At 40.1% G+C, this 21,301-nt stretch overlaps 1 protein-coding gene across 3 annotated transcripts in view; it reads right to left on the bottom strand.

Annotated features, from left to right (window-relative positions):
- Positions 1-21,301, bottom strand: part of ddx11 (DEAD/H (Asp-Glu-Ala-Asp/His) box helicase 11) — a 40,425-nt gene that overhangs the window by 15,538 nt on the left and 3,586 nt on the right. For all 3 annotated transcript variants that reach the window (XM_062061220.1, XM_062061219.1, XM_062061221.1), the window contains exons 3-17: positions 19,727-19,942; positions 19,569-19,655; positions 15,798-15,934; positions 15,665-15,722; positions 15,471-15,578; positions 11,953-12,040; positions 11,621-11,823; positions 11,465-11,539; positions 7,713-7,790; positions 5,512-5,558; positions 4,982-5,061; positions 4,859-4,900; positions 789-856; positions 680-718; positions 459-597 (exon numbers count right to left, since the gene is read on the bottom strand). In XM_062061220.1, the coding sequence (XP_061917204.1) occupies positions 459-597; positions 680-718; positions 789-856; positions 4,859-4,900; positions 4,982-5,061; positions 5,512-5,558; positions 7,713-7,790; positions 11,465-11,539; positions 11,621-11,823; positions 11,953-12,040; positions 15,471-15,578; positions 15,665-15,722; positions 15,798-15,934; positions 19,569-19,655; positions 19,727-19,942 (1,465 nt within the window). The remainder of the gene's footprint in view (positions 1-458; positions 598-679; positions 719-788; positions 857-4,858; positions 4,901-4,981; positions 5,062-5,511; positions 5,559-7,712; positions 7,791-11,464; positions 11,540-11,620; positions 11,824-11,952; positions 12,041-15,470; positions 15,579-15,664; positions 15,723-15,797; positions 15,935-19,568; positions 19,656-19,726; positions 19,943-21,301) is intronic.

The following is a 21,301-nucleotide window of genomic DNA, read 5'->3' as shown; positions in this document are numbered from 1 at the left end:
CCAACACTTGGTTCTCTAAGTACCAGCAGAATTACCAACAATAAAATGCGCTAGCCTAGTAGGTGTAAGTATTCAATTTAAAACAAGGCACATGTTTTATTCTATGCAGATGATATTCAACTGTTATGCTCCTTCAATGATTCCGAGTTTCACTTTTTCTCTGAGTTCTTGGAGTGTGGATCCTCTATTAAAAAACTGGTTGTCCTCAAATTTCCTCCAGATAAATTATTTCTGGAAACGTAGCCCCCCAAAAGAATGAATATCCCAAAGTACGAAAACTGCACTTTTTTTTGACCGTGCCTCGTGTGACATGGGCAAACGTTTCCATGGCAACAAGCTCTACAAAGATTAGGAACACACGCACAATCTAATGAGATTCGTTTCATTGTGGCGGTTGTACACGAGCCCTCCTACTAATTATTTTCATGATGGAATTCGACAAGCACGTGACCTCCGACCTGGTGCCTTGCTCCGGTTGCTCTGCAGTGACTGCAGGTAGCGGTTTAAGCCCTCGGTGCGTCGGTTCTCTTTGTTGGAGCTAATTGGAGTGTGCAGACTCACGCCCGAACCTGCATACTTCTCCACAAAACCACCCAGCTGGAAAACAACAAGCCAGCAAGAGGGAGACAGTTTGGGATTTGACTGCGCATGAGCTCAAAATGGCAGCATTCAGACTTACTTTTCTGCTGATCATGCTCTTCTCAAAGTATCTGTGCAACTAGCGAGGGAAGGATACGAAGATGACTTTAACAACAAAGAAGGACAAATTCTGCTTTACCTTATACTACCTTAAACAAATTGATGTTGTCAATCTGAGCTTTGAAGAGGAAGTTGTTAATGGTCAGCATCTCTGTAGCTGGAAGAAGAAATAGACATTTGTGGATGAAGAGTACACTGCAAGAACTGAAATATAAGTAAGATGAAATATCTCAAATAAGGGTGATATTTGCTTATTTTCTGTCTGATAAGATAATTCTCCTCTCTAAGCAGATTTTATGTTACTCGGGTGAATAATTTAAACTCACTACACCGGTATGTTTTAGTGCTTTCATGGTGAGTTTACTGACAGATATACACTACCGTTCAAAAGTTTGGGGTCACCCAAACAATTTTGTGGAATAGCCTTCATTTCTAAGAACAAGAATAGACTGTCGAGTTTCAGATGAAAGTTCTCTTTTTCTGGCCATTTTGAGCGTTTAATTGACCCCACAAATGTGATGCTCCAGAAACTCAATCTGCTCAAAGGAAGGTCAGTTTTGTAGCTTCTGTAACAAGCTAAACTGTTTTCAGATGTGTGAACATGATTGCACAAGGGTTTTCTAATCATCAATTAGCCTTCTGAGCCAATGAGCAAACACATTGTACCATTAGAACACTGGAGTGATAGTTGCTGGAAATGGGCCTCTATACACCTATGTAGATATTGCACCAAAAACCAGACATTTGCAGCTAGAATAGTCATTTACCACATTGGCAATGTATAGAGTGTATTTCTTTAAAGTTAAGACTAGTTTAAAGTTATCTTCATTTAAAAGTACAGTGCTTTTCCTTCAAAAATAAGGACATTTCAATGTGACCCCAAACTTTTGAACGGTAGTATATGTAAGAACTTTACATTACTTTATATTAGAAATGGCAATAGTGGAGGATGAATGTCACATAACAAGAAGATAGAGAAAAAGAAGAAGCTTATCGACTACGTGTCGGCACGGACTACAAAGGCGGACGAGCGCCAATTTTCAGGACTTACGCAGATCCCAAATACAATTCAGCAGGTACCAGAAGGTAAGACAAGTTGCTTTTGCACAGATAATGTCTTACCTTATACACACACCATAATAATACTCCTATGTTGAAGCACAGTACAATCCATCAAGTGGTGTGGCTTCATAGCTTACCAAAGTCCTACTAAAACATTTTGATAGATTTTTGAGCGCCGTGTGTAATGTTCTATATTTTCAATGGAACATATACAATTTTGGTGTTGTTTACTTGAGTCATATTGCAGTCTACACGTATCTCTTATGTGTGACTGCCATCATATCGCAGTCTACACGTATCTCTTATGTGTGACTGCCATCATATTGCAGTGTACACATATCTCTTATGTGTGACTGCCATCTACTGGTCACACTTATCATTTCACCATGTACCAAATAAAATAGCTTCGAGGTCGGTAAGCACAACCAAAAATTATTCCGTACATTAGGCGCACCGGGTTATAAGGCGCACTGTCGAGTTTTGAGAAAATTAAGGGATTTTAAGTACGCCCTATAGTCTGAAAAATTTGGTAATACAGATATCCTCAACGTTGTGTAAATATTAGACCAATGGTCAATGACGTATGGAAAAGTTGTTCAGTCCTACCTATTCTTCTACACTGCAAAAACTGAAATCTAAGTAAGATGAAATATCTCAAATAAGGGTGATATTTGCTTTTTTTCTGTCTGATCAGATAATTCTTCTCACTAAGCAGATTTTATGTGAGAGTGTTTTACTTGTTTTAAGTGTTTTGGACCTAAATGATCTCAGTAAGATATTACAGCTTGTTGCTGAGATTTGATGACCTATATTGAGTAAAACATGCTTGAAACTAGAATATCAACTGTTGCAAAGCTGTGTCATCAACACTCACAAGTAGAAAACTGCTTTTTCAAAGTAATCATTTCTTATTTCAAGCATGAAATCATGACTTTGACACAATTGTGTCTCATAATTAAAACAACTGTTTTATTTCCAATGAAACAATAGAAAACATGTACTCATATAGTAGTACAGTTGGCACAGTACAGTAAACTGACAGTTAATATTTAAACATTTAACATGTCTAACAATTTTGAACAGAAATAGTTCATGCACATTCAGATGAATTCTTCAAAATTACAATTAAAAATAATTTGTCCGGGGGCCGGGCTGTATATATGCGCACTAATTGACTGAAAGAGCACGCACTTGGCGCGATGATGTCATGTTATGGATGGAAAAATGCATTTTTAGACAATATGATTTGCCTGAGCGGCTAGGAGACCCCGAGAGTAACAAGCGGTTGCCTTGTTGCCTTTTCATTAAGAACAATAAATTAGTTTTTAGTATAAGTTTGCTGGTTTCGAGAAATGTAATGCCGAGCGCATATCATTATGTCAAGATAATGGCACTAGCATTTACTTCATTTAAGAATATTTTTCAACATATTGAGCAAAAAGGTCTTTTTTTTCTACCAAGAAAAGTGCACTTATTAGTGAGAATATACTTATTTTATGGTATTTTTGGGTTCATTGAGGTTAGCTCATTTTACTTGTTTTGGAAAGTCTTGACAAGCCAAATGTTCTTGTTCTATTGGCAGATCATTTTGCTTAGTTCAAATAAAATACCCCTCATTTTTGTATTTTTTGTTCTTGTTTTTGAACACTGACTTTTTGCAGTGTACAATTTAATGGCAGTAACACATTGCAAAAAAGTTGTCACAGGGGCATTTTTACCACTGTGTTACATGGCTTTTCCTTTTAACAACACTCAGTAAACGTTTGGGAACTGAGGAGACACATTTTTGAAGCTTCTCAGGTGGAATTCTTTCCCATTCTTGCTTGATGTACAGCTTAAGTTGTTCAACAGTCCGGGGGTCTCCCTTGTGCTATTTTAGGCTTCATAATGCGCCACACATTTTCAATGGGAGACAGGTCTGGACTACAGGCAGGCCAGTCTAGTACCCACACTCTTTTACTATGAAGCCACGCTGTTGTAACACGTGGCTTAGCATTGTCTTGCTGAAATAAGCAGGGGCGTCCTTGGTAACGTTGCTTGGATGGCAGCATATGTTGCTCCAAAAGCTGTATGTACCTTTCAGCATTAATGGTGCCTTCACAGATGTGTAAGTTACCCATGTCTTGGGCACTAATACACCCCCATACCATCACACATGCTGGCTTTTACACTTTGCGCCTATAACAATCCAGATGGTTCTTTTCCTCTTTGTTCCGGGGACACGACGTCCACAGTTTCCAAAAACAATTTGAAATGTGGACTCGTCAGACCACAGAACACTTTTCCACTTTGCATCAGTCCATCTTAGATGAGCTCGGGCCCAGCAAAGCCGGCGGCGTTTCTGGGTGTTGTTGATAAATGGCTTTGGCTTTGCATAGTAGAGTTTTAGCTTGCACTTACAGATGTAGCGACCAACTGTAGTTACTGACAGTGGTTTTCTGAAGTGTTCCTGAGCCCATGTGGTGATATCCTTTACACACTGATGTCGCTTTTTGATGCAGTACAGCCCGAGGGATCTGAGTTCCGTAATATCATGGCTTACGTGCAGTGATTTCTCCAGATTCTCTGAACCTTTTGATGATATTACGGAGCGTAGATGGTGAAATCCCTAAATTCCTTGCAATAGCTGCTTGAGAAATGTTGTTCTTAAACTGTTGGATAATTTGCTCAGGCATTTGTTGACAAAGTGGTGACCCTCACCCCATCCTTGTTTGTGAATGACTGAGCATTTCATGGAATCTACTTTTATACCCAATCATGGCACCCACCTGTTCCCAATGAGCCTGTTTACCTGTGGGATGTTCCAAATAAGTCTTTGATGAGCATTCCTCAACTTTCTCAGTCTTTTTTGCCACTTGTGCCAGCTTTTTTGAAACATGTTGCAGGCATCAAATTCCAAATGAGCTAATATTTGCAAAAAATAACAACGTTTTCCAGTTCGAACGTTAAGTATCTTGTCTTTGCAGTCTATTCAATTGAATACAGGTTGAAAAGGATTTGCAAATCATTGTATTCTCTTTTACATTTCCCAAGTTGCTTGCCCATCACGGTGTATGTGTGTTTGTGCGTGAGTGTGCGCGTGTGTGTGTTGTCTGACCTGCTTGTGTGGTTTGGCTCTGTGGATTCTGAGCCACATTGCCTGTGGAGACAATATTTACATGAATACTGGAAGTACATGCAACAGTCGGCGTGAAGTGAAAAGTCAAAAAAGCGTGCTCACCTCCCAGCACTCGCACGAGCCCCTCAATGACAAACAGGACCTGTTTAATGTACATCACATTCTTGGCCTTCAGGCGGCTCCTGAAGAAAGCAGATATTAGAATGCAGTTCTTACTTTAATGTAATTTTTCTCAAATATTTTCTGTTACGCCCCCCCCCCCTTGTAAGAAGAAAACATTTTGCGCACCTCCACTATAAATAGTATTATTTGTGTATAACATTTTTTTAAGTACACCTCTGCATCACTTTGTATCTTTAAAGGGAACTGCACTTTTTGGGGGAATTTTGCCAATCGTTCACAATCTTTATGAGAGACAATAAAATAAACTTTTTTCCCCATGTCACCATTCTGTAAAAATGGCTCTGATAAAAAAAAATGGAGGTTATGACTTTGTCCCACCAATAGGTAGTATCATAGCACGTAGTTGCAGCAATTTCTGAGTTCAGTCTGAAAGGCAATGGCCAATAAATGCCCGATCTACCGTTTATGGCTCTGCTGCGACTATTTTGTGGTTAGGGTTGAATACTTACTTGAAGCGGTCAGCATACTGCCTGAGCTGCGAGTGGGCGCGGCAAAGCTGCACACAACAATGTCAGTGCATCATCACACCTCACATACTGTGCACAAGCAACAACAACAACAAAGAAAGTGGTGTGTTGTGTACACCAGGGTTTCTTTACACCTCGGGGCCCAACTTTTCCACGACAGAGGAGCTCAGGGCCCACTCAAGTATTAACACTGAATTAGTCATTTTACTCTTGATTTTAATTGTATTTAATAACTATATGTAACCCAGTGTTTTTCAACCTTTTTTAAGCCCAGGCACATTTTTTGCGTTGAAAAAATGCGGAGGCACACCACCAGCAGAAATCATTAAAAAAACGAAACTCAGTTGACAGTAAAAAGTCGTTGTCGCAATTGTTGGATATGACATTAAAGCATAACCAAGCATGCATCACTATAGCTCTTGTCTCAAAGTAGGTGTACTGTCACCACCTGTCACATCACACCCTGACTTATTTGGAGTTTATTGCTGTTTTCCTGTGTGTCGTGTTTTACTTCTTGTCTTGCGCTCCTATTTTGGTGGCTTTTTCTCTTTTTTTGGTATTTTCCTGTAGCAGTTTCATGTCTTCCTTTGAGCGATATTTCCCGCATCTACTTTGTTTTGGCAATGAAGAATATTTCAGTTGTTTTTATCCTTCTTTGTGGGGACATTGTTGATTGTCATGTCATGTTCGGATGTACATTGTGGACGCCGTCTTTGCTCCACAGTAAGTCTTTGCTGTCGTCCAGCATTCTGTTTTTGTTGACTTTGTAGCCAGTTCAGTTTTAGTTTCGTTCTGCATAGCCTTCCCTAAGCTTCAATGCCTTTTCTTAGGGGCACTCACCTTTTGTTTATATTTGGTTTTAGCATTAGACACCTTTTTACCTGCACACTGCCTCCCACTGTTTCCGACATCTACAAAGCAATTAGCTTCCGGCTGCCACCTACTGATATGGAAGAGTATTACAGCACCGACACTCAACAACAACACATAATTTGCAGACTATAATTACTGGTTTGCAAAAAATATTTTTTACCCAAATAGGTGAAATTAGATAATCTCCCACGGCACACCAGACTGTATCTCACGGCACACTAGTGTGCCGCGGCACAGTGGTTGAAAAACACTGATCTAACCTACTTACAGTTTACAACTTTGTCAAATAATATAAAACCGTGTGTTAATCACAAATATTAGTATTTAAGTAACACATAAACCTTAGGATCAGGTCAGGCTGATTGGAAAAATAAAGACTTTTACACTGCATAGGAAGGGACTCATACATAACTAACAAGAAATGTATTTACAGTTATGTTGTGCTAAAATAAATAAACTAAATTAATAATGGCGTCTTTACTAAACTGTCAATAACATTATAGTGCAAATTGTCAGAATAATTGTATCTAAGTTATCACAAAACTTTATGTTGCCATGAGTTCCCGGCGAGAAGACAAAAGCTGTCTTTCATCCTACCAAGAAGAAGGCTTGTAAATCTCCACTGTGTAGGATGGGAAGCAACATAAAAGGTGTTCTGTTTCTTTGATGTATTGTAATCAACAGAAAGATATTGTCTTGACCCGAGATCTACAAAGCAAAGAGGAAGCAGGACCTGACTCCCCTCCAGGGACCTCTTCTTTGCCCTGTTTTACGACCTTTTCTGTGAACTGTTTACGACCTTTTCTTTGAACTGTTTGTAATTAAAGGCGATGGCTGTTTACGACCCCCGTCCCTTAGAAACAGCTGTTGCCACGTAATCAGGGAAAGTCCAAATAAAAGAGGAGGCGTACAATCTTTCGTCAGAGCGTGGTGAGACTGTCCAAAGAGTACAGTCCAGACGTCTCTCCTCAATTGAGCCAAATTTAATTCTGTCTCTGTTTAATTCCTTGCTTCTTGTCTTGTTTAATAGATGTCATCTGTGTTTGAACCTGACACAAATGAAAATAAAGTACTCTTTAGTCATCATTTTTGCGCTTAAGACTTGAGCTCCAGACTTCTGTTTGTTTGAGATTGTCAGTACTGCCACAAGTGGTGGAGCAGTGTATTACAACTGAGTACCGCTGCGGCCCATGCGGACCAGATGAGAAACGTGTATATTTGACGGCCCTCTAGGGGGCGCTTGCGGCCCAACAATGGGTCCGATGGTGAAGAAACACTGGCGTACACAAGCAGCGTGCGAGTGTGTTTACCTGTGCACCACTGAGCTCTGCACTGTGTATGCAGGAGAGTGTGTCGCTCAGGTTGTGAGCTTCGTCGATTATCAACACCTGTTCACACAAACGTTGCACTGTCAAAATGAAGAAAAATCGGCCTGCTCTTCACAAATCACACGGCAGTTTTCTACTTTTCTGTCAAGTTGAAGGCAAAGTTACCTCCCACTGTTTCCCATACATTCCTTACCATGAATTGATTATCGCGGACCCCTTAAACAAGTTGAAAAACTTATTGGGGTGTTACCATTTAGTGGTCGATTGTACGGAATATGTACTGTACTGTGCAATCTACTAATAAAAGTTTCAATCAATCCTTTATTTGTGTCGTTTTGGCGCTAGCCCTCGCTCACAAACACAAAGCTGCTATGCCAGAGAATAATAAGTATGAGCAGGAGGGATCGGTGTTGCCAACATACTGACTTTGTCGCTATATTTAGCACGTAATCAGACCTCTCCAGAGACTTGTTTTCAAAAAAAGTGATAAGCAACAAATCTGGCGAAGAGGCTTTCCGCAACGTTGACATGAAAGCACGCATCGCTCTGCTCAACGAGCAGCGGGGTGCTGCTGCGGGCCCCCGGCCAGTCTAAAAGCACTCACAGGCTGCTCCGTTTTGTTTGTGACGTTAAAAACACAACAATAACGAGCAACAGAGAAAAATGTATTTGTAGTTTTAAAAATGTTCTTTTTACTTTGTTTTTTTAATCATTGTTTGCAAATGCGTCATTGGCCAATTATGCAAATTTGACGATTACGTCATCCCGCGCCAACCCCTCATCCATACACCACACCAGGAGGGGGAATGGACTTTTTCCCACTACTTATTTGCACTACTGACCCTTGTATAGTCTGTAAATACACTTATCAACAGCATACTCTTCATTCTCATTCATTTGCACTATGTACAGTACAGGCCAAAAGTTTGGACACACCCTCATTCAATGCGTTTTCTTTATTTTCATGACTATTTACACTGTAGATTGTCACATCAAAACTATGAATGTGGAGTTATGTACTTAACAAACAAAGGTGAAATAACTGAAAACATGTTTTATATTCTTGTTTCTTAAAAATAGTCACCCTTTGCTCTGATTACTGCTTTGCACACTCTTGGCATTCTCTCCATGAGCTTCAAGAGGTTCAAGACTGAAATGGAAAACCATTTCAGATGACTACCTCTCAGGTTTCTCATTGTCATCCCACTGGGTTGAGTTTTTTCCTTGCCCTGATGTGGGATCTGAGCAGAGGATGTCGTTGTGGCTTGTGCAGCCCTTTGAGACACTCGTGATTTAGGGCTATATAAGTAAACTTTGATTGATTGATTGATTGATTGATTGATTGATAGATTGAGAAGGTGTGTCTTTGTTGTTCTGTACTTGTGACGTGTGAAGGACAAGATATATTACATATAGGGATGTCCGATAATGGCTTTTTGCCGATATCCGATATTCCGATATTGTCCAACTCTTTAATTACCGATACCGATATCAACCAATACCGATATCAACCGATATATGCAGTCGTGGAATTAACACATTATTATGCCTAATTTGGACAACCAGGTGTGGTGAAGATAAGGTACTTTTTAAAAAAATTAGTAAAATAAGATAAATAAATTAAAAACATTTTCTTGAATAAAAAAGAAAGTACAACAATATAAAAACAGTTACATAGAAACTAGTAATGAATGAAAATTAGTAAAATTAACTGTTAAAGGTTAGTACTATTAGTGGACCAGCAGCACGCACAATCATGTGTGCTTACGGACTGTATCCCTTGCAGACTGTATTCATATATATTGATGTATAATGTAGGAACCAGAATATTAATAACAGAAAGAAACAACCCTTTTGTGTGAATGAGTGTAAATGGGGGAGGGAGGTTTTTTGGGGTTGGTGCACTAATTGTAAGTGTATCTTGTGTTTTTTATGTTGATTTAATTTAAAAAAAAAAAAAAAAAACCCGATACTGATAATTAAAAAAACGATACTGATTAAAAAAAAAACGATACCGATAAATTCCGATATTACATTTAAACGCATATATCGGCCGATAATATCGGCAGGCCGATATGATCGGACATCTCTAATTACATACCCAAGTCTTCCCAAAATTAAAGAAATACAAGTTAAAATTATTAATGGAATATACCCTTTAAATGATTTTCTGAAACTAAAATTTAATATGGAGGTTGTTATATCTGTGGAGCTGTAGAGGATGTCAATCATCTGTTTGTGGAATGTGAGAGTGTATAGGAGATCAGAGATTGGCTGAGAAACAAGGGTGTGGAGATGACCCTGTTAACTATAGAAGAGATCACATTTGGAATATTTATAAATGATGGTAACATAGAAATGTTTGTCAACATTATTATGCTGCAAGCAAACATTTTTATACATAAATGTCGATTTCTGAAAGTAAAAGTTACATTTTCACATTGGCTTAATGTTTTCAATTTATCAATTAAATCTTGGAAGATTATTAAAAGTACAAAAGCCCTTAAATTGATATTTTAATTGGAGAAATTTAAAGTTTTTTTTGTCTTTTTGAATTTTGCATCTTATCCTTTTTTTTTAAATTATTATTATTATTTATTTTTTTCAATAATTTGTACCGGTATTTGCTTTTATTTTCTTCCTTGACATGTTTTGTTAATATGTTGAAAGTGTTTTGGTTTTTATTAGTTGTCCGATAATGGCTTTTTTGCCGATATCTGATATTTCGATATTGTCCAACTCTTAATTACCGATATCAACCTATACCGATATATACAGTTGTGGAATTAACACATTATTATGCCTAATTTTGTTGTGATGCCCCGCTGGATGCATTAAACAATGTAACAAGGTTTTCCAAAATAAATCAAGTCAAGTTATGGAAAAAAAATGCCAACATGGCACTGCCATATTTATTATTGAAGTCACAAAGTGCATTATTTTTTTTAACATGCCTCAAAACAGCAACTTGGAATTTGGGACATGCTCTCCCTGAGAGAGCATGAGGAGGTTGAGGTGGGCGGGGTTAGCGGGGGCGGGGTTGAGGTGGGGGTAGCGGGGGTGTATATTGTAGCGTCCCGGAAGAGTTAGTGCTGCAAGGGGTTCTGGGTATTTGTTCTGTTGTGTTTATGTTGTGTTACGGTGCGGATGTTCTCCCGAAATGTGTTTGTCATTCTTGTTTGGTGTGGGTTCACAGTGTGGCGCATATTTGTAACAGTGTTAAAGTTGTTTATACGTCCACCCTCAGTGTGACCTGTATGGCTGTTGACCAAGTATGCTTGCATTCACTTGTGTGTGTGTGAAAAGCCGTAGATATTCTGTGATTGGGCCGGCACGCAAAGGCAGTGCCTTTAAGGTTTATTGGCGCTCTGTACTTCTCCCTACGTCCGTGTACACGGCAGCGATTTAAAAAGTCATACATTTTATCTTTTTGAAACCGATTCCGATAATTTTCTATATTACATTTTAAAGCTTTTATCGGCCGATAATATCGGTTGTCCGATATAATCGGACATCCCTAGTTTTTATGTACACTGTGGATATGTTTGTTGTTCAATAAAAAAAATTAATATTAAAACAACTTGTGACATGTGCAATGACAATAAAGTTGAATCTAATGTAATCCCCAACCCACCACTCCACAGTTACATTACAGTCTTTTGGAAAATACTGCCTCTATTGTATTAATGCTAACGCGAGTAGCAAACATAAAAAATAACAACATGAAGTACGACCTGTCCCTTCAGCTGAATCCCTGCTGCGCGCCTCGTAGCTTCATGCAGCACCATCTGATAAGGCAAGACCACCAACTGTGCCAAGCAATATGAGCACATGTTATTCCGCGTAAAAACACAAAACTTAACATTTAGCGTAGGAGGAAGAGCACAAACCTGTGCTGGGGGAACAGCGAGCCGTGAGGCGTAGTAAGGACACGAATGACTTTCCCTGCCAAGCTTCAGGAGCTGCTCGATATCGTGGACGCTGCCCAGGACGTCATCCCTCATCTGCTGCAGCGCCGAGGCCTTGTTGTAGGGACACACGCTCTTGGCCGGGCCTCGCTTCCTCTTTGCTCCTTCATCGTCATGCTGCTTCTCTAGCAAAGTCATTTGAACTCGTCAGAAAGTCTTAAATATGCAATATTGCGTGGAATATCATGTCGAGAGCCGGTTTTGCACTTCTTTTGCCGCCGGATAAGTTATTTCTCAGGGAAGGCGCCTCTCACCATGTTTGTTTTTCTGCATCTCCATGCAGCGGTCGTTAATCCGCTGAAGGCTGCCCAGGCGCCGCACCTCCTCGTTGACACAAAGATTCTGCAAAGTGCAAGACTTTGTTTAGAGAGAGTCAGCTATGTGAACCGCTACACCACCAGTGCCTCCACAGAGCCAAGTAAAAATAAGTATATCCATGGATGTAGGGCTGGGCGATATGGCCTTTTATTAATATCTTGATATGTTTAGGCCATGTCACGATACACCATATATATCTGGATATTTTGCCTTAGCCTTGAATGAACACTTGATGCATATAATCACAGCAGTATGATGATTCCATGTGTCTACATTAAAACATTCTTCTTCATACTGCATTAATATATGCTACTTTTAAACTTTCATGCAGAGAGGGAAGCCACAATTAAGTCAATTTACCCAAACTGTATTTATTAAACAGTTATTAAGCAGTGGCACAAACATTCATGTCATTTCTAAACAGTAAGTGCAAGATTTTCAGAGACATTTTAAAACAAGGTGGGAGGGGCCTATCACCAGGTGCATGTCTTTGGAGGTGGGAGGAAGCCGGAGTACCCGGAGGGAACCCACGCAGTCACGGGGAGAACATGCAAACTCCACACAGAAAGATCCCGAGCCCGGGATTGAACTCAGGACTACTCAGGACCTTCGTATTGTAAGGCACATGCACTAACCCCTGTGCCACCGTGCTGTCCCACCAAAAAAATATAACATGATGAGATTTGATCATTTTATAAGTGTATCATTTTTAAAAGCTATATTTAAGTGTCTTAGTGGATTAGCCCCTGATGTGATGTGTACATACACTACCGTTCAAAAGTTTGGGGTCACCCAAACAATTTTGTGGAATAGCCTTCATTTCTAAGAACAAGAATAGACTGTCGAGTTTAAGATGAAAGTTCTCTTTTTCTGGCCATTTTGAGCGTTTAATTGACCCAACAAATGTGATGCTCCAGAAACTCAATCTGCTCAAAGGAAGGTCAGTTTTGTAGCTTCTGTAACGAGCTAAACTGTTTTCAGATGTGTGAACATGATTGCACAAGGGTTTTCTAATCATCAATTAGCCTTCTGAGCCAATGAGCAAACACGTTGTACCATTAGAACACTGGAGTGATAGTTGCTGGAAATGGGCCTCTATACACCTATGTAGATATTGCACCAAAAACCAGACATTTGCAGCTAGAATAGTCATTTAGCACATTAGCAATGTATAGAGTGTATTTCTTTAAAGTTAAGACTAGTTTAAAGTTATCTTCATTGAAAAGTACAGTGCTTTTCCTTCAAAAATAAGGACATTTCAATTTGACCCTAAACTTTTGAACGGTAGTGTATCTGAGTTGTTGTGTAGAAATAACTACAAAAGTACACTTCATTCATTAACGGTGTTACAAAAATGATCAGTTAGAATAATATATAGAGGATATAGAGAACATACAAACCCTTTATTTATTGAATCAAAAATCCTAAAATTCCACAACATAATGAATTTGCAAACCGCTAAAATTATACACAAAGCAAACTATAATCTGCTAGCCAAGAATATACAACAATTCTTCTCAACAAAAGAGGAGAAACATAATCTTAGAGAAAAATGTAATTTAAAACATTAAGTTATCTTCATTGAAAAGTACAGTGCTTTTCCTTCAAAAATAAGGACATTTCAATTTGACCCCAAACTTTTGAACGGTAGTGTAATTACAAAGATACAGCAGTGAAGGTGTGCTGACTCCAGCTTTAGAGGGAAAAGGTGCTGGACCACTCTGGGTCAGTCTGCGTTCTCACACCTGTGGAACTCTTTGCCACTGGAGTTAAAGGCCTACTGAAATGAATTTTTTTTATTTAAACGGGGATAGCAGCTCCATTCTATGTGTCATACTTGATCATTTCGCGATATTGCCATATTTTTGCTGAAAGGATTTAGTAGAGAACATCGACGATAAAGTTGCAACTTTTGGTCGCTGATAAAAAAAAGCCTTGCCTGTACCGGAAGTAGCGTGACGTCACAGGTTGAAAGGCTCCTCACATTTTCCTATTGTTTACAATGCAGCTAGAGCGATTCGGACCGAGAAAGCGACGATTACCCCATTAATTTGAGCGAAGATGAAAGATTCGTGGATGAGGAACGTTAGAGTGAAGGACTAGAATGCATAGACCGTAACTTAGGTACAAGCTGGCTCATTGGATTCCACACTCTCTCCTTTTTCTATTGTGGATCACGGATTTGTATTGTAAACCACCTCGGATACTATATCCTCTTGAAAATGAGAGTCGAGAACGCGAAATGGACATTCACAGTGACTTTTATCTCCACGACAATACATCGGCGAAGCTCCTTAGCTAACGTGATAGCTCAAATGCAGATAGAAACAAAATAAATAAATCCCTGACTGGAAGGATAGACAGAAGATCAACAATACTATTAAACCATGGACATGTAAATACACGGTTAATGCTTTCCAGCCTGGCGAAGGTTAACAATGCTGTTGCTAACGACGCCATTGAAGCTAACTTAGCAACCGGACCTCACAGAGCTATGCTAAAAACATTAGCTATCCACCTACGCCAGCCAGCCCACATCTGCTCATCAACACCCGTGCTCACCTGCGTTCCAGCGATCGACGGTGCGACGAAGGACTTCACCCGATCATAGATGCGGTCGGCGAGACGGAGGAAGTTAAGGAGAGTTCGCCGGCTAGTGCGTCTGCTATCCATCTCTGCCCTCCTGGTTGTGTTGCTGTAGTCCGCCGCTAATACACCGATCCCACCTACAACTTTCTTCTTTGCAGTCTCCATTGTTCATTAAACAAATTGCAAAAGATTCACCAACACAGATGTCCAGAATACTGTGGAATTTTGAGATGAAAACAGAGTTTTTTGTATAGGATTCAATGTGTCCGCATACTTCCCGTTTCAACGATTGACGTCACGCGCATACGTCATCATACATAGACATTTGCAACCGGAAGTTTAGCGGGAAATTTAAAATTGCACTTTATAAGTTAACCCGGCCGTATTGGCATGTGTTGCAATGTTAAGATTTCATCATTGATGTATAAACTATCAGACTGCGTGGTCGGTAGTAGTGGCTTTCAGTAGGCCTTTAAAATCACAGTCGGACATTAAACTTTTCTGAAAAAGTGGCTTAAGGAAAAACAGAATCGTGAGCACTAGAACTGAGTGTAGTAATGGACAAATGGGGCCAATTATCTTTATTGTATTTTTATTTTGTACTTGTCTTAATCCTGTTTTATGTCTTTTTCACTTTTCTCAACTTTTCTTTAGAAGCCTAACCAAATGAGCCTGTGGCTAGAAGTCTTATGTACTTTGACACGGGTTACCTATGGGTAGCAATGTTTCATTGTACTGTCCCTGTCGAATAAATCCATAAATCGACAGAACACCGCAATCCACCGTATGATAATGACTCCCTGGATACGATATACGACTAAAATAACATATGATACTATTCAAACAAACTTATGGTAGTTTTTACCTGCCGTGAGCCCAGCGTGACCACACTGATGTCCTTGCTGAAGGGACTCTTCTGGACCTCGTGGACAAACTGAGCGAGCTGCGAGTGCGTGCGACTGCAGTAGTAAATCTGCAGACACGCAACATTCTGATTCACGTCACAGGACACGTAAAGATGCTTACAATTTCCGGACATTATTTTCTCATATGCATCACCTTTGAGACGTGCTCTTCCACCAGATCATCCTCCTCCTCTTCTTCGGTTCCACGCAACCTGAGGATGCGAGCACCCTGCCGTTACTGCACCGCGCCAAACACGGGTTGTGATAAGCGCGACGGCCATTCCCACCTGCTCTTTAACTTTGACTCGTCGTCGCTTTCATACTCCACGACGATAAGATCCTCGTCTTCTTGGTTTGCCAGTGCATCGGAGTGCTCCTCTTTACTCAGCTCCAGCAACTTGAACGCTTCGTCTTCCTCGTAACTCTGCAGTGCACACACAAACACACGTCATTGGTAAAAATTAGAGATGTCCGATAATGGCTTTTTTGCCGATATCCGATATTGTCCAACTCTTAATTACAGATTCCGATATCAACCGATACCGATATATACAGTCGTGGAATTAACACATTATTATGCCTAATTTTGTTGTTATGCCCCGCTGGATGCATTAAACAATGTAACAAGTTTTTCCAAAATAAATCAACTCAAGTTATGGAAAAAAATGCCAACATGGCACTGCCATATTTATTATTGAAGTCACAAAGTGCATTATTTTTTTTAACATGCCTCAAAACAGCAGCTTGGAATTTGGGACATGAGGAGGTTGAGGTGGGCGGGGTTGGGGGGTGGGGGTATATTGTAGCGTCCCGGAAGAGTTAGTGCAGCAAGGGGTTCTGGGTATTTGTTCTGTTGTGTTACGGTGCGGATGTTCTCCCGAAATGTGTTTGTCATTCTTGTTTGGTGTGGGTTCACATTGTGGCGCATATTTGTAACAGTGTTAAAGTTGTTTATACGGGCACCCTCAGTGTGACCTGTATGGCTGTTGACCAAGTATGCATTGGATTCACTTGTGTGTGTGTAAAGCCGTAGATATTATGTGATTGGGCCGGCACGCAAAGGCAGTGCCTTTAAGGTTTATTGACACTCTGTACTTCTCCCTACGTCCGTGTACACAGCGGCGTTTTAAAAAGTCATACATTTTACTTTTTTAAATAATTTTGAAACAGATACCGATAATTTACGATATTACATTTTAAAGCATTTATCGGCCGATAATTCCGGCAGTCCGATATTATCCGACATCTCTAGTAAAAATGACAATTTTCTTTAACCAAGCATTTTGTTCACCCCTGTACAGCACCTTGAACCTTGAAATAATCCAATTTTAGATACATCACAATTCGGACGTGAGCAAATTGTTGTAAAACTGATTAGTAAACATCAATAACCGATTATTTTTTTGTAAATAAAGACAGTTCTAAAGTTTGTCTGACACCGAAAGATCCGACCAACTTAGGGCACTTATGTCCTAGTTTTGCACACATTTCTATTAAATAAATAAATAAATAAATACATCCATTCTTGTCTCTCATGGACACACACCTGTTGTTGTTGACTTTGAACTGACTAGCGACTGCACGACACCAAGGCCACGGAACAGAGACACGCGGCAGCCTTACACAAACACACATGCATCCACAAAAAATATACGCTACACACACATACCCCACTCCCCCATCCAACGCCCTTGATGCGAATCCCTTAGGCGTGATGGACGGCTGGGCAGCGCCTGAAGAGCTGCAGCCTGTCGCCATGGCCCCCACTCCCTCCCCTCTGTTGCAAGTCTCGAGATGTATGTTGTAATATGTATATGTGCTTTGCTATGGAGGTTTTTCCCACAGTCTAGATTTTATTTTTTTTACTCATCCTTCCCCAGCGTTGACCTTTTTCCCCATCTTTTACGGGGCGCCATGTGGCGACCCATCAGCGTTCTTGTTCTGTAACCCTGCACACTGTTTGTTTGTCTCATCTTGAACGGGTTTGTGCTGAACACAAAGTTTTGTTGTACTTGTGCAATGACAATAAAGACCTACCTACCTAAATGTGATGGGAATTAATTCAATTGTTTCTTGTTACAAATGCACTGTTTTTAAAAGTTGCAAGTGATTAATGCTTATTTAGTGAAACAAAAAGAAACATAAAACTGCATTAATATACTGTATTTTTCGGATTACAAATCGCAGTTTTTTTTCATAGTTTGGCCGGGGATGCGACTTATACTCTGGAGCGACTTATGTGTGAAATTATTAACACATTACTATAAAATATCAAATAATATTACAACTTTTCTGGATGTCATTGGATGGGTCGACAAAGCATGGGCTTCAGTGACAACCGAAACCATCCTGTCCGGATTCAGAAAGGCTGGAATAATGGGAACTGCAACTGACGATGACTCTGACATAAGCGACGTACCGATAGAAGATGAAGCGGCGCATTGCCTACCTTTGGAGTTGGCAGAGTTCTTTAGAAGCGACACAGAGGAAAAAGATTTCATGGGATTTAGCGATTAGGAGTGACAGATTGTTTGGTAAACGTATAGCATGTTCTATATGTTATAGTTATAGTGTCATATAACGTACACTTATTCAGCCTGTTGTTCACTATTCTTTATTTATTTTAAATTTCAAATGTCTACTCTTGGTGTTGGATTTTATCAAATAAATTTCCCCAAAAAATGTGACTTATATATGTTTTTTTCCTTCTTTATTGTGCATTTTCGGCCGGTGCGACTTATACTCCGGAGCGACTTATAGTCCGAAAAATACGGTACAGGAATTAAAGATGCATCATTATTTATTTTAAATCGAATCCTAATCAAAATCGAATCGTGAGGTGCCCAAAGATTCCCACCTTTTGTATCTGGTGTGACGTTTATCATTCGATTCATGTTTGCACGTGATAGAACCAAATATGTTTTCGGTCCCAGCATACAATAAAAGATCTCAAGAAGAATGTCCCTAAAAGATAGACAGAAGTCGTACTCATAATGTTAACAAAAAGAGGTAAGATACGTGCATGTAAATTGTCCACAAGATGACAACAGTTCAGCATAACAAAGTGCAGCTGGTAAAAATGATTGAATCGCAATTAAAAAAAACATTTTTCTAGAGATGTCCGATAATATCGGACTGACGATATTATCGGCCAATAAAAGCTTTAAAATGTAATATCGGAATTTGTCGGTATCGGTTTCAAAAAGATAAATGTATGACTTTTTAAAAGGCCGCTGTGTACACGGACGTAGGGAGAAGTACAGAGCGCCAATAAACCTTAAAGGCACTGCCTTTGCGTGCCGGCCCAATCACATAATATCTACGGCTTTTCACACACACAAGTGAATGCAAGGCATACTTGGTCAACAGCCATACAGGTCACACTGAGGGTGCCCGTATAAACAACTTTAACACTGTTACAAATATGCGCCACACTGTGAACCCACACCAAACAAGAATGACAAACACATTTCGGGAGAACATCCGCACCGTAACACAACATAAACACAACAGAACAAATACCCAGAACCCCTTGCAGCATTAACTCTTCCGGGATGCTACAATATACACCCCCCCCTATCCCCAACCACCCCCACCTCAACCTCCTCATGCTCTCTCAGGGAGAGCATGTCCCAAATTCCAAGCTGCTGTTTTGAGGTATGTTAAAAAAAAATAATGCACTTTTTGACTTCAATAATAAATATGGCATTTTTTTCCATAACTTGAGTTGATTTATTTTGGAAAACCTTGTTACATTGTTTAATGCATCCAGCGGGGCATCACAACAAAATTAGGCATAAAAATGTGTTAGTTCCACCACTCTATATATCGGCATCGGTTGATATCGGAATCGGTAATTAAGAGTTGGACAATATCGGAATATCGGATATCGGCAAAAAAGCCATTATCGGACATCTCTACATTTTTCAACATTGTGCAGCCCTGCTCTGATGTGAGAGGCATGTCAAAATAAAAAAAACGACAGCAAATTGATCACACTTGCTCCAGGCAAAATGGCAAAGTCCTTACAGCGCACTAATGAATGACACACAGCTTACCTTCCTTTTCATGGCGTACTTCAGTTGAACATTGTTCCTAATCGCTTCTAAGCGCTCCTCTCTCTTCTTCCTTTTCAATTCGTCCTCCTGACACATATTACACACATCATTTTTCAGCATCCTAAGCAAAGAGGAACCTTTTCGATGGACACACGTACCTTCAACTTTGACACCAAATCCCGTTCAGCTTTTTTTTTAACAAAGCTGCTGATCCAGTCGGGTTCTGCAGAAGAGCTCTGGGAGGAGGCTTCTTTAATAGGTGAGGAAAGTGCCGTCTCTCCGTCTTGCAGCAGAGCGGCGGCCTCCTGCCTCCGCTTGGCCTCGCAGTCTGTAAGCCAGCTCAGCGCTCCACATATCAGACTCAGAGATTTGCCCTATGTCGGAGAGATGACATACTTACAGTGGTACCTCAACTAAACGGTGCTCCAACTTCAAAATGTTTGGAGATAAGAGCGGCCTCTCTGATAATTGCTATGCTTTAAGTTGTAGGCAACAATTTGAGTTACAAGCATCCCCGCCATTAGTTGGTGGAGCAAGCGTCACATAATGGTGTCGCAAACGTCACAGTGAACCCCGTGAGATCTGCCCAGAACATCTGGTCTTACTTAATTTATAGCTAAAGATGAGCATAGCTTTATTTTTCCAAACATGGGAAAGAAGAAAGTGAGCGTGAAGGACAAGAAGTGGATGATATTCATTGAATTAAAAAATAACTTACCTTGGCTAAGCAATTTGAGTGTATCACTGCTAGTCTGCACCATACTGAAGCACAACGTTAAAATAATATCTAAACATTGGACATTTATTCATGAAAATATGGGAAAGCTGCTGATGGTGTGTTTGATGGCAAAGCAGAAGTCCACTCTCTTACTTCATAAAACTACTGTTGTTGTTAGTAGTACATTTTATTGTATTGTTTTTATGAAGCATGTCTTATCTAAAAGTTGTTTTTGTTTTTCCCAAAAGACATCCATCAATTTTCTACTGCTTGTCTAAGAACTCCGGCTTATTAGTGATTCCCAGAGCCCCAAAAAAGTCTGCGGGCTATAGAGCGTTTTCTATTGGGGCTCCAGTACTATGGAATGCCCCCCCCGGTAACAGTTAGAGATACTACCTCAGTAGAAGCATTTAAGTCCCATCTTAAAACTCATTTGTATACTCTAGCCTTTAAATAGACCCCCTTTTTAGACCAGTTGATCTGCCGTTTCTTTTCTTTTCTCCTCTGCCCCCCTCTCCTGCGTGGTGGGCACAGGTCCGGTGGCCATGGATGAAGTGCTGGCTGTATAGAGTGGGGACCCGGGTTGGACCGCTAGCCTGTGCATCGGTTGGGGACATCTCTGCGCTGATGACCTGTCTCCGCTCGGGATGGTCTACTGCTGGCCCCACTATGGACTGGACTCTCACTATTATGTTAGATCCATGGACTCTCACACTATTATGTTAGATCCACTATGGACTGGACTCTCACTATTATGTTAGATCCATGGACTCTCACACTATTATGTTAGATCCACTATGGACTGGACTCTCACCATTATGTTAGATCCACTATGGACAGGACTCTCACTATTATGTTAGATCCATGGACTCTCACACTATTATGTTAGATCCACTATGGACTGGACTCTCACTATTATGTTAGATCCACTATGGACTGGACTCTCACCATTATGTTAAATCCACTATGGACAGGACTCTCACTATTATGTTAGATCCATGGACTCTCACACTAT

This window comes from Entelurus aequoreus, linkage group LG10 (genome assembly GCF_033978785.1).
Source record: "Entelurus aequoreus isolate RoL-2023_Sb linkage group LG10, RoL_Eaeq_v1.1, whole genome shotgun sequence".
Classification (NCBI taxonomy): Eukaryota; Metazoa; Chordata; class Actinopteri; order Syngnathiformes; family Syngnathidae; genus Entelurus; species Entelurus aequoreus.
Note: the sequence above shows the minus strand (reverse complement) of the source record. Positions and strands in the feature narration are given on the sequence as shown.